This window comes from Apium graveolens, chromosome 9 (genome assembly GCF_009905375.1).
Source record: "Apium graveolens cultivar Ventura chromosome 9, ASM990537v1, whole genome shotgun sequence".
In the NCBI taxonomy this organism is placed as follows: domain Eukaryota; kingdom Viridiplantae; phylum Streptophyta; class Magnoliopsida; order Apiales; family Apiaceae; genus Apium; species Apium graveolens.
Window position 1 is genome coordinate 82,278,965 of NC_133655.1, and position 13,370 is coordinate 82,292,334.

General features: G+C 45.5%; 1 protein-coding gene, 1 non-coding gene and 1 pseudogene across 2 annotated transcripts; 2 read left to right on the forward strand and 1 right to left on the reverse strand.

Moving 5' to 3' along the window:
* The first annotated feature begins 855 nt into the window (after positions 1-855).
* On the forward strand, positions 856-929 carry TRNAW-CCA (transfer RNA tryptophan (anticodon CCA)). Its single transcript has one exon. It is a non-coding gene; the product is annotated as a tRNA-Trp (tRNA).
* Positions 930-3,530: 2,601 nt separating this feature from the next.
* On the forward strand, positions 3,531-5,434 carry LOC141685361 (uncharacterized; annotated as a pseudogene).
* A 6,854-nt stretch (positions 5,435-12,288) lies between these two features.
* Positions 12,289-12,995, reverse strand: LOC141684867 (putative mitochondrial protein ymf1). The gene has a single exon (XM_074490005.1). The coding sequence runs from the start codon at positions 12,802-12,804 to the stop codon at positions 12,289-12,291; it is 516 nt and encodes a 171-aa protein (XP_074346106.1). The 5' UTR covers positions 12,805-12,995.
* Between the last annotated feature and the right edge of the window lie 375 nt (positions 12,996-13,370).

A 13,370-nucleotide genomic window follows, 5' to 3' on the forward strand; every position in this document is an offset into this window, starting at 1 on the left:
GACGGATAATAAAGAATCAGAATAGGTCCAAGTCCAGGGGACAAATTAATAGGAAATGCTATTTGGCTTCGTAAGAATAAGAATTAACTTCTATGAAATGAAAGAGTTTAACGGGAATTGTCTTGATCGTCGGATATCATTGATAAAAAAATAGGAAGAAAGTGTTCTCGAACGATTTCCTGCAATTCCTCCCAGTATGGAATGAGTAAAGAATCAAGCTACAAGTTTCGATCTATACGAAACGCACTTGTTTTTTTGATTTCGGTTTCATTGATAGCAGAATATCCTTGACTCTATAGGGGCGCTAGCGCTTGACTAATAGAATCTTAAAGGGGCCTGAATGAAACTTAACTTAATAGGCTGCTACTCTAGGCTCGCTTCTTCAAGCTCCGCCCCTTATTGAAAAATTGAAAATGGCCTAGCTAACGAGCAATCTTTCTAAAGTGCTAACGCGCCTTATATTAGAATCTTAGTAAAGCAACCTTTCGCGCTAGGCACTCACGTTTTTTGTCTGGATGGAAGCAGGCGGCAGGGCTTGCTTAACCGGATACATGGAATTGGGATCTCTGTCGCATGCAAATCTTTCTATCGGGAAAGCCTCGCTTATTCAAAGGGCTAATTCTTTATGACCCTTTTTGCTCATAAGTAAGCATTGGTAGGAGCGGCAGATGATGATTTTGAGATTAAAAAAAAGACCAAATTCCAAAAGAAGAAATAAATGGCAAGATCCATTGAGATCGATTCAAATTGGGCATACAGAATCTTTTTCAGTTTATGAGACTATATGCATGCAAGATGTATTGGGGGTTCAAAAAGAATCCTTTTCTTTATAGTCGTATCAACTGTGATAAGAAAGCGCTCTTAGTTCAGTTCGGTAGAGCGTGGGTCTCCAAAACCTGATGTCGTAGGTTCAAATCCTACAGAGCGTGATTCCGTTCTTATTAGGTCTAATTACAATGAAAGAACTTCACTAACTTGAACAGCAACCTTCATTTTACTTCCTGCGGGTTCAAGAAAGGAGGAAGTCAATAAAAAAAAGAGATGTTAATTAATCAAAGGTCCAACTGATCGCCGCGTCTGTATTCTAAATATGCAGTTACGAATAATCCAAAAAGGAATAGGAATTAGACCTAACACGATTCCAAATAAAATATAAAAACTTCAATCATTTCAATTTGTTTGAAAGGATAAAAAAGAAAACTACGACTAGTCAGGAATTGCGAAGAAACATCGTAAGTAACAATAGTGCAAATTCCGGGTGACTGGATCACCCCGGCAGTGGGGTTGCTCTAACTCAGATGACCCCGAGAAGCGCAGCGCTCCATGATCCTTTTGTAGGTGATGGGGCAGAGCAGCGGTCCCAGGCCTCTCTTGGCAATAGTTTCCCTTTCTTATCTTCTACCTTGATGGGTGGGAGAGGTCACCGAATTAGGATATCACTACTAGCACGGACTGCGCAGGAAATTTCTATCCTATAGATGTCTCGGCGCTTTCATTATCCTTTTCTTTATTTTTGCTTTCCCTTCTTGATCTCCAAGTCTGTAAAAAATTGAATAGGAACTATGTATGTTAAGCACATGTTGCAGCCAAATGGGCTTGTAGGAACATGATTTCTGGATGCTGGGAGATGGACAGACCAGACTGCATAAAACTACTGGAATGGAAAGAAAGAGAGGGGAAGAAGCGATTCGTTAAAAAAGGGATGAGCTACCCGGATGAACGAAGAGCTAAAAGGAAGACACAAAGTCCAGTGGCAGAGCGGCGATCAGCCTTTAACTAAAAAGCTTGTCCAATAAGTGGTTCTGCCGTGAGTGACTTCGTGAACAGCCGCCTCATATCATAAATAGTGTAAATTTACTTTGCCCGGCTCGCACAAATCGAAGTAGCGAGCATGAGAAAAAAGATTTGCAGCTAAGCTAAGGCCAGAGCCAACCTCAGCGAAAGAGTTTTAAGTCATTTTTCCTATTTGATAAGGTTCTTACCGGGGTTAGCAGCCTTCTCGGCCCCTCTTATGGAATTGCTAAAGAAAAAGGTGACAAAACAAATAGGAAGAGGCCCATCGACAGGCCTTTGCGAAAATAAAGGAGACCTTAGCGAACGCCCCAGTGATGATGCTCCAATAGCAGGAAAAACAAACAATATAGATAGCCAATGCTACTAGGGGAATGCCCCTTAGATTAGTTAGAACTGGGAAAAGTAGTTCTGGCCAAGTCTTTCTACTAGCCCCTTATTCAAGAAAGTCCCCACTCGCTGATCTCTGCGGATCTATTGACAGAGGGGATAACAAAAACTTAAAGGGGCTTGGCTTGGTTCACCCTCTCTGGTACATCCTAGGACATTAGAGTGAGATGTCGGCCGTTCCCATTCCACTCGCGAGAAAAGAATCTTTACCCACCATGGACTGGGGGAAAGAAGAGTGGGTTAGTGGGCTTCTTTCACCAGTTTTCTTTGAGCGTTTTAAATTCAATAAATAAGCTCGGGGCCCCTCTCTGATAAGGAAGGAAAGCTAAATGCAAAGAAATATAAATAAAAAAGGAGTACAAATCACATAGCGGAGGTTCAGATTCATCATTCTAAATGGAAGACGAAACAACTTAACCCTTAAACCAGAGTTTTCCCTCGAATAAGTGGAAATACATTGGAAATACATACACCGCCGCCTGTAACAGGATTGCTAGTTGGCCCACTTTTAGCGATATCCCTTTCAAGCATGAGTAGGACTTCTAGTGTTGGGAAAGTCATCCTTGGCATAAGCTCTACTTCGACTAGCTTGAACGACGAAGCTTGGCATTAGGAAGAAAGAAAGAAGAAAGAATAGGCTGTGATGCCGAAAGAGGCATTTTTACATTTGATTGAGAGATGTGAATCATGGCCCTATAGCAATGCAAACTATACTGACCACACTAGGGCAGAGGGATATAAAATGGTTTAGCATTCGTTAACATAGAGAGAGAATCATAACCAGAAGTCTTTTCCCAGGAACGATCAGAAGGATGAAATCCAAGCAAGCAATTGGTTGGAAAGTGTTGGTTCGATCCCAACTCGTGACTGTGCTACAAAGCATTAATGAGAACAGATAATACCTTCTTGTGAGCGGGGAAAGCTATAACATAGAGCTCATACCAGATAGACCCTTCCTTCCAAGATCAGCTGGACGACACTTCAAAGGTACTTGCTTCCCCTTTTCTTTTTACCTTTAAGCTTTCCAAGATAATAGACAATGCTTCTAATAGCGGCGGCAGCTACTATATGAGTTTCGGACTGTGAGTCCAACTGTGGCTACATCGAAGAGTTTGGAAAGAATTCGGGAACAGAAGGACTCGTGATTCTTCTGAATAAGGAATTTTACCTCAGAAGCCATGACGCCCCGGGGGAAAAGAAGTAGGAGACCCCCTTCTTCGGCGTGCATCGGGGTGATCATTAGGCCCGGGATCATTAGTCTTTGACATCAAAAGGGTGCTGGTTCTGACAAGGCGATCCCCCCTAAAAGTAGCACCGAAACGATTCTGCTTGAAAACCTCTTTTTTAAAATGGAACTTTCAGCGAGAAGATATCTGGTTGATAAGACAAGACAGACTGCCGGGCCTCCTTCTGGGGCCCCGTTTTACCATAATAATCTTCTTCTTTTTATGAAGAATATTACAACAAACCAAAGAAAACGACCTTAGAATTGAATGTGTTAAGCCATCCATATTGTACTTTACTGTTTGTCAGGCTAACGCTTACCTTCCCGCTCTCAGCCAAAGCCGCCTCCCTTTACAATAGCGAGACTCCTCCAGTTGTTCTCCAAAAGGGGACAACAAACGAAGCCAGACAAATCTACGTTACGGTTGGAAGAGAAGGGGAACTGGCCACGGAATGGGCGGGGAAAACCTATCGTGTGGAATATGAATTCATCCCCTCGATTTGCTGCGCATGCGGTCGAAAGTCTGATAGCTTCGGCTAGTAGTTTAAAAGCGATGTTTTAACTTTTAGTTCCTCTTTAACCAAAATCGGGAGAAAAAAAAGCCTAGCGCGCAGAAAACAGAGAAGAAGCAGGGGCCAAGCAATCCACCGATTCGGCTATCAATCATTTACTTGCCTTGGCTGCGTTAGGATAGGACTAGTGGGCCAAAGTAGAGCTTCAAGCATGGCTATCAATTTCACCTATATTTTTTTGCGGTGGACCTCGAACGAGTCCCAGCGCCCCCCGCTAATCCATTAAGGATATGTTCAGCTTTCTATCTTAAACCGTGCCCACCCACTAGCGTACAACGTTCTGTTGCTTGGTCGGTCAATTCTGTTACGCCTATACAAAACAGCCATCCTGTAAGGTGCCATTGCCGGCGGTCTTTGTGTGGTTCAGCTTGCTGTTTTCCCTTCTTTGTTTAAACCATGGGGGGAATCATTCTTTCAGAACCTCTCTCAGAAGAACGAATTAGGACGGTTTGATGTTTTGGACTCCGGAGAAGATTCTGGACAGAGGCTAGGGCTACTTCCTTCAAGATACGAAATGAGCAGCCAGAAACGGCTGTCCCTATTGTATTTTAGAGGAGAGTGGGCTAAGAATCTGACCTTTACTTAGAGAGGTGCAGCGGTACCACGCCCTTCCGTGCTCGTAGGTGAACTCCCCTATGCATCCCGACTAAGGTCTCACAAACGTGCGCTTCCCTTATGCATCCAGCCGCTTCACTAATGTGAATAGGTTATACAGAAGGGTGGGTTGGTTATATACTCTTATGCACATTCCTTTTTCGAACCTTTTGGTATATATTGCCCCCTAACTATGGATCAGATCCACCAGACGATAAACTAAATTCCGTACTGCTGCTGAGTCGTCGGACTTATCCACCAATGGATTCGTGGAATTTCTGTGGATTGTGTTGGGGGAAATCTACCAAAGCTAGGCAGATAGATAGACTCCTTTCCCGCTACTAAGGGAGAGCAAGAAAAAAAGGATTGTTTTTGAACCAGCGCCCCCTTTTGGGTATGCAGGTACTAAGAGTCCTCCCACTACCAACCAGCAGACATCATCTGGCTGGGTCTTGCCGGTATCAACAACGAAAAAAATGGAAACAGCAACTCACTATGGCTCTTGGGCCCAGACAACGTCCTAGGCGTAGGGGAGATCGGAGCAACAGGGAACGCCTAGACGACGTTTTTCTTCCTGGGCTGCAGTAAGTAGATCGAGAGGTCGTTCCGCCCCTTGTCCCCGAATATGGGTAATATGTTCTCATACAATGTTGCTCCAATCTGACCTAGCTGGCAAGCGATCCCAGCTCGCGACAGAGAACAAGACAGCAAGCGAGCGTACCTCTGTTCGCTTCTTCTCCACCAAGCACGGAAGTTTAAGGATAACTGTAGGTCGGTGGCTACCTAAGGAAACTCTGATTCGATCCGCCCCTGGCTGGGAGGCATCTACCTCATCCCGATCACAAGGAGAGGTTCACTATGATGGGGGTACTTTTTTCCCTTCCGGAAAGAATGAAATACATAGGGGACCATCCTTTTGTTGCGGCATGCTCCTCAGATTTACGGATTCGCAGGGGGCGCCGCGGGCCCTACTTAGTTGACTGACAATGACAAAGGCTTGCGAAACTAAGTAGGGCCTTTTGAATTGAATCTTAAGTAGTCTATCAATGGTGCAAAGCGGTTTTGCCCCTTTTCAGTAGAGGAGCAAAAGGTTAGACCTTCGAAAGTCAGCGAACAACGGTTCTTCTATGTAGGTATGGGGTTCCCCCTTGACTCTCCTAACGTCGAGCTAAGTGACTTCGTAACCTTTTCGTAGCGTAGTAGAATGAAGGCTACGCGCCGACGCTCTCTTTTCTATTAGCCTAAGCGTCTTCGCTAACTCGCTCGCCTACTATACAATACATTAAGTAGGGTAGGCTAACTCAGCCGCTTACTTATACTAATGTAGGGCTAAGTAGCGCCTTTTCCTTTTTGAATAACCCGTTCTCGTTATCTTTCCTAAGTAAAGCAGGCGAACCTATAGGTCCTTAGTAGCGTTGACAAAGAAGAACAGCCGGTTAAAAGACAGCGAATCTTTGTATTTATATATTTATATTCTATTATTATTATTATATAGGCCAGCTTGACAAGCTACCCTTCCTCTTGATCTGAGGTGCGAAGAGAAAGATCTCTTTTTTATGACTTCCACTTATCGATCCCGGCCCAGAAAAGCGACCGACCAGAGCCCTATTGATGAATGAAAGAAAGGGTTTATGAGCCCTAGCCCTGTAAGCCCACACCTGTGTAGAGTAGATCGTTCAACACCTGCGGCACAAACCCATTTTTGACCTATTGGTCCTAGTATCATAGGCGACCGAACGGCCGCCCCCTAATTACTAGACCGACCTGCTATAATAATTCCATAAACACCTAGCGAAGATATGGCAAACAAATAAAGTAGCCCTATGTTCGGATCTGACAATACCATACCATAATCAAAAGGTACAACGGCCCGAGCGACCAGACTTAACATAAATGTAGCCACTGGAGCCATTCTAAAAAGGGAGAAATTAGCACTACTTGGTGAAATAGGTTCTTTTAGAATCAATTTCAAACCATCTGCTAGAGGTTGTAACAATCCAAATGATCCCACTACATCAGGACCCTTTCGACGTTGCACAAAAGCCATTACTTTACGTTCAGCTAGCACTAAAAAGGCGACTCCTAGTAGAAGTGGTAGAATTATTCCAAGTATTTCAGCTGGAACAGCTATGTACATTTTATATTTTCTATTCACTCATGATCTGGCCTGGTCGACCCAATCATGATATTGAAGGATGGGACCTTTTCTCGAAAAACTCCGGATCCCGAGAAGAGTTGAAGATGGTGCAACATCGAATCCTGTTACGTTACTTCGAATTGAATCTTAGCCCGCCCCCCTTCTCATATATCTTTCCCCCCGGCCCTCTCCTGGTTTGCTTCCATGTCGCAACCTTATTGATTAATAGGACCGCCGCATTCTGCGCAGAATTGGCCATACGCTTGCGGGGGTTGGGAGTTAGCTTTTCTATTTCTTTGAGGATTAGAATCCTCTTTCGCGGGGAGGCATTCCTCAGGCCCAGCTTGTCTGCTGTCCGCCTCACAAAGCGGATCGACGCCCTTGACTGAAAAGCTCCCAATTGGGTCAGTAGCTGGCTGAGTAGTTGATAGACTAAATAAGCACAGTAGCTGTTTAGAGCCGAAGGAGGGATTCTATAGCCTACGCACTTGCCTTTAGGAGATCGAAGTTGGATGAATTTCCCGCGGTTCCTTCCGTCGGCGTCATCGAATCACGTTAGCAATCCAGAAGAACTGGAAACTCGAAACGACCGGTCAAAGGAATTGATCCGTTTAGTTCTGTTCTTCTCCTAGTTTGATAGCACACCCATGTAGGGGGATCTTTCCGACGCTAAGCGCGCTGCATCTCCTGTCCGAGTGAAGAATATCTTGTCCAAGCCCTTCCAGCTTGCACCCTTCTTCTGCCATTGGGAATTTAACATCTCTCAACTTGTAAGTGGTAGAAATGAAGGACTCTGTTGCAGGTTTTGGTTTATTAAAGAATCATCTCAGAAGCCCGTGTATATTAGTAAAAAGGGGGGGACTTTCGTGGGTCCGATGTCTCTGGTGTGCCTGAAAATAAATGGGCTTTTGAAACTCGATTTGTCGCAACAAACAAGAGGTATTGTCTCCGCCTTTTCAAGTATGGATCATTTCTCAAGTGGTTATGATCCTCCATTGCTGCTCGGTAGTGGCCTAAGGCTCAATGATTGATCTTCCGCGCTAAGGCTAGCATCTCATCTCATCTTTCATCTTATTGCTTCGAGCTCTCTTCGGTAAAGTGTAAAAGTGTAACCTGTTGCTCCTTGATTTCACATAAACAACTGAGTGCCTTCTGCCCCTTTTGGTCTTCTCTTTCTGTGTCTATGAATCTCCCGCCCACCCACATTCTCTTTATCGAATCCTTCTAGGCAGATAGGACTACTCCTCCTGCTTGCTCTTGGCCTTGGCTGCTTTTAGAGACACCCCTTTAGCTCGTCTTAGAGAATTTAATTAGTAATTATATTCTCGTCTTATTGTAGGCCGGTCATCTGTTCAATCTGGAATTCCATCTCTTGTTTGGTTTCTGGTACCGGTTTAAGTTCCTTTGTTCAAATAAATATCTATGTCAATCAAGTAATTCATTCTCACTGTCTGAGGAAAACGTGAAGAATTGCCAGCTTGTAAGGCCCGTTGAAGTCCCCGAATAAAGGGAAAAAGGCTATAAGTAGGCCGTTTGCTGTTGCTATAGGGGCTGCTCGCCTTTATACGGCTTCGCTATCGCTTCTATGTAGTGGTCGAAAAGGTAGTATTCCTGCCATACTAGAATGCCTATTCTCTAGTGCTAGAAGCTTCGCCAGAAGCAAGCAAGACGAGGCCGCTCCGCTTCGTAGACAAGGCCCGTTCCGTACTTTTACTTACGAGCTCGTGTAGTACTCGCCCCTATTTATAAAGGGGCTTATGCACTCCACTCGCTGTCTACTAAACGAGCGTTCGAGCGAGCGGGCGAAGCCTTCCATTTAGTTGCTTCCCCCTTTTCCCTCACCCTACTCTTTCATTTCCGCTTAAGCTTCCCCGGTTTGTGGGATTAATTGATTGGATACCCGAGAACCATAATCTTTCCTAGAAACAGCTTCTACGACGATAGATAGGGGTCAGGTTTGTTTGGCATCTATGCCCCCTGCCCTCCAAACAGTATGGGAGCCTTTCAGCTCGTACTGCTCACACTCCTAGATCTTCACGGCACCTCCTCCACCATAGTGTGAGCTGGGAGCAGCTCTGAAAAGCGAGGCCTACTTAAAAATTCGCTTTCAACAACGTCAACAACACCACGAAAAAAGGAAACTATGGTTTACCACTGATCTGATCATAGGTGAAATCCAACCCCTTCGCGCCAGGCTTGGAAACCGTAAGTCAGGCCCCTTCGCCTCTCGGAAGCGAGAAAACGAGCAGCAAGCTTAAAAAAAAGCCCTGCCCGCCCTTCTCTATTTTGAGCCTCATATTGAGGAGGCTTCCCGGACTCGTAACAGGCGGCTAGGAACAAGAAGAGGGTCAGTAGTCTCTGCCGTTGCAGGTCCTTCTCTTTCCGCTGAGATGGCCCTCTTTTTTTTGTTCACCGCGGCACGAAATCATGAAGAAGCTGGAAGAACTCAGAAAGAGAGCGGCGCCTAGCCGTTGAGAGCGTCTGTTGTCTTTGTAGAGGAACAGTACGATCTTGGACTGGCCCCCTTCGCATGACCTAGAAAGCAAAAAAGTCCGTGCTACTATAAGGCCTCTAAACTCCCCCCTCAGGACACTGTTGCGTTGCCCATAGGGACGGGGTAGCCCCGACTTCCATAGGTCCTCGGTTCGACCTCCTAACGAGAATTGAGGTCCTTGCGCGGGCGTCTCATCCCTAAGACTTGTTTGCTCTGTATGGAGTGCCCCGTGGTTCCTCGAGTGCCAGCCGCAGAGAGGAATGCCATCAACTAGGGCGCTATTGGCCACTAACCACTCGCTCGCCGGCCGCTCGGGCTCCGCGTTTCAAGTTCGTTATCCTAACCGTATCCTCTGCTCCACCGGGAGCCTGGCCCCTTCTTCTATCTTATCTACTGCTTTGCTCCTCGGCTCCATACTGCTCCAGCCGCTCGCTGTAATAGCTTGCTTCTCGGGCGGCTCGCACCCTGGGTGGTGCGGCTGAGCCAGAGTGGGCTCAGCAGTCGGCCTATCTTTCCGGGCGCACGCGTAAAGGCATGATTAGTTCCACAAATCTCACTGCACTGACCATAGTAAACTCCTTCTCGTTGTACCGAAATAGAGATCTGATTTAAACGCCCAGGTACAGCATCACATTTTACACCTGAGGAAGGTACAGCCCAACTATGAGGTACATCAGCAGGTGTTACAATAATACGTAGATGAGTTTTGGCTGGTACAACCACTCTATTGTCCACTTCTAATAAACGTGATTGCCCCAATTCTGGATCATCTTCTGGAATCGTATAACTGTCAAAAGTGAGTGACTGTTCATCGGAACTGTTATAGTCCGAATACTCATAAGGTTGGGTCGACGCCCGCCTCCCTCCAAACTGTACTTGCAAGTTTCCCCGCAAAAAGCTCTCCACGCCTACTCTTAGAAAGAACACTATTTATCTTTAGTTAGGTAGTTCTCCCGACCGTAAGACCCTTTATGAGTAAGGGGAATCGAAGGCCGGGGAATTTGTATTGGCAACAGGGAACCGTTTATCACCCAGCCCTACCTACCCTATGTATTCGAGGGGGAGGCTGGAACCGAAAAAGACCTGGTTCCACACATATGAGACAGGCAGAAGGTATGGGACGACCAGTTCACCACGGAGAAAGCGAATTCGATCCTATAGTCGTCTTCTTTGTTCGATAAATGCGCAGTGGAAAGGGATGCTAGTCGGGCTCGGCGAAGTTGTAGGCCCCAATAAAGAAGATCCAGAGTGATTCCTCACTCATTTCCTTACCATAGGCCTGACCGGATATCGTTTGTCCACAAATTAAAAAAAAAGTTGGTTTTTAGTAGTAGTTCATGAGACCTCGAATTCCCACGTTCCAGCGTGCATTATGCCAACGGGTCCCGCCCCCAACTCTAGCTGAGAAGTTGAGTTACCCTTCTTTTTTTTTTCAGAAAAAGAATAGAATAAAGAAAGAGATCGTCTATATCCTGTATCGATCATAGGATCACTCTATGAATAGGTCAATTCTCTGTGACCTCCCACAGTTCACGACATCCCTTGCTTCTCGCTGCGAACGGCTCCTCTACCGAGGAGTAGAAGCGCTGGTCCCCTTCGGTCCAAGTTGCTTGTGCCTGCTGTTACCTACCGTAGGACCTCCGCCCCCGAAGCGAAGAAAGAGGAGCAGGAACAAGAGGTTGTCCTCTCCCGGCCCAGTAGTTCCGCAACTACTACCGTGGTTGTTGCCAACGGGGATCCCCCATTCCGAAAGGTTACTGGGCCGGCCGTTAGGTCCAAAGTTGTATGCCACTGCTATGGTGCCGATAGATTCACTACTTCAGCGCCGTTATCGGACATTGCAGGCTGAGCATCTATTTCTCGTATATCGCTCCACACCGAGAAGGGGGATGTGTACCTCCAGCAACAACAAGAATGGAACCATAGGCTCCTATGCTGGGAGCATTTCGGGGTATAGGCCTAACCACCTCAACTCCCCGTTTCTGGCATGCTATAGTTATGAAAGTCTCTCGACGGCGGGAATGGGAGATTACCGGTAAGCCAGATGCTTCGCGAACCATATTCAACTTTAAGGCATTTCGTTGCACTTAAATCACCCTCGTGAAGAGGCGCACTCCGATACCATTGATGTCCAATAGCTTTGATAGTCATGGCTGGATCTACTACTACCTCGTCCATTGAGTATAACAGAGCAAATGATGGTATAGCAATGAACATCGGGATGATACTAGGAAATATGGTCCGAAGAATCTCGATAGTAGTTCCATGAACAATCCTTTGCGGGATTGGATTTTTTTTATAGTGGAAATGCCATAAAGCGCGAACTAAGATCCGTGATACGAAAACCAAAATCAGAATGAGGAAGAAAAAGATATCGTGATGTAAGTCTATTATTCCTTGCATCATAGGTGTTGCTGCGTCTTGAGATCCTAATTGCCATGGTTCCGCTGCATCACAAGGAGAATTTGTAACAAAATGGAAAATACCTGTGAACGACATTTGAAACACTTTTATCTCTATAGTTCTGCTTCTTGCTCTAAAAATGCATAAAGACTTGTCGGAAATCGCCAGCCGGTTGGGCCAAGAAAGGCATGGGACTTGTTGGGCATTAAGGGCGATCCATCGGCCCCTTTTGACAGACTTCTTTGTCTATCTCTTCTCTATATGATATTTATTCTAGACTAGATGGGACCAGATCTATCACTCAAAAGCAACACAACCCTAAATGCGATCTCCCACGCCTGGCAATGATACCATTAGTGGTAAGGAGTGAGCATGTGGCAAATACCCAAACTTGTGCTTGACTAAGCCTCGCCCGCATGGAAGATAACTTGTTCTCCCATAGGAAGGCACTTGGGTTTCGACCAAGTCATCTCTCGCGGTAACAGTGATGAGCTGTTGAGCGAAAGACGTTAGGTGATAGTCACCATATAGAGATAGAGATGTTGTTAATACCTCTAAGAGAGTCTTGCCCCCCGTATTACTCCATAGGGCAGCGAGGAGCATGCTGTGGAACCAACCAAGATGTATGTCGTCCGACCCGACCTCAGACTCCGACCTATTTTACTTTACTCTCTGGCCGCAGTTATTTAGGTGGTATCCCGAGATTTAAGAGATTTAATTCCTCCCGGGAACACACGAAACAAAGATATGAACTAGGTAAATAGAAATTGAAAAGAGATGTTTCCAATTCATCAAAATGAGAAGTTTTTTCTACATCCATATGATCTACTAAAGTGAAAGTAGATCGGTATTGCCCATATAATAAAAGCAGATCTTGGTCCATGGAGTCCCAAGAAGGTAAGAACTCCAACCTGTCCGATGCTTCTTCGGCCAAATACGATATACAAGTGGGACCTGCACTATGAGCAAGCTGTGCGAAAAACCGCTTCTTTTTTCCGGTTCCGAAACAACTTGGGCGAAATAGGGTTCTACCGGGAAACCATGGATTTTTGAGTTTTCGCCATTGGTTACTGGTTGAGCCGCTGGAATGGAATGAGATAAGAATCTCTGGAGATCTTTCCTCTCCACTTACTCGTAACAGGCTTTCCCTCTGCCAGAAGAATTGTGTGAAATAAGTAAATTTATCCAGTTGAGGCATCTTTCTTTCGAACAAAGTATTCCCTCCAGACAGAAAGAGAGTCCTTCCTGTACGAGTAGTGAAGAAGTCTAGAGAACTTTTATTGGTTTTTGACCAACGGAAAGCATGGGAGAAGGATGTACAAACGTTGGGTTTTCCAACGAACCTAAGCACCCTTTTTCTTTATCATTCGGAAGAGCTCTTTTTTAATAAAAAATACGGCGTCTCTTCTCTTATGCAATTTATGACTCCGGCAGTAAGTTAGCCGGAATAAGAGGTTTCGGCGTATCGGGGCTGCTAGGCTACTTTCTTTATTCTCTTATGAGATTGAAAGTTTTTCGGTAATTAATTCATCTGCACACCGGTTATTCCACATCACCAGTCAAGGAAGAAGGGAAGGCTTATTCAATAGCTGCCGGTTACGTCGTTCTTTCAAAAAGTATATTCCGAATTCCTATTCCTACTCCGCCTCCTTCTCTTTGCACTCACTCCCGTCAAGGGAGAGGAAGATGAATATGAATAGTTAACCACTAGCTCCAGTCCCAGTACCCCATCTCTCATTCCCGGCATTCCTCCATCAAACCTTC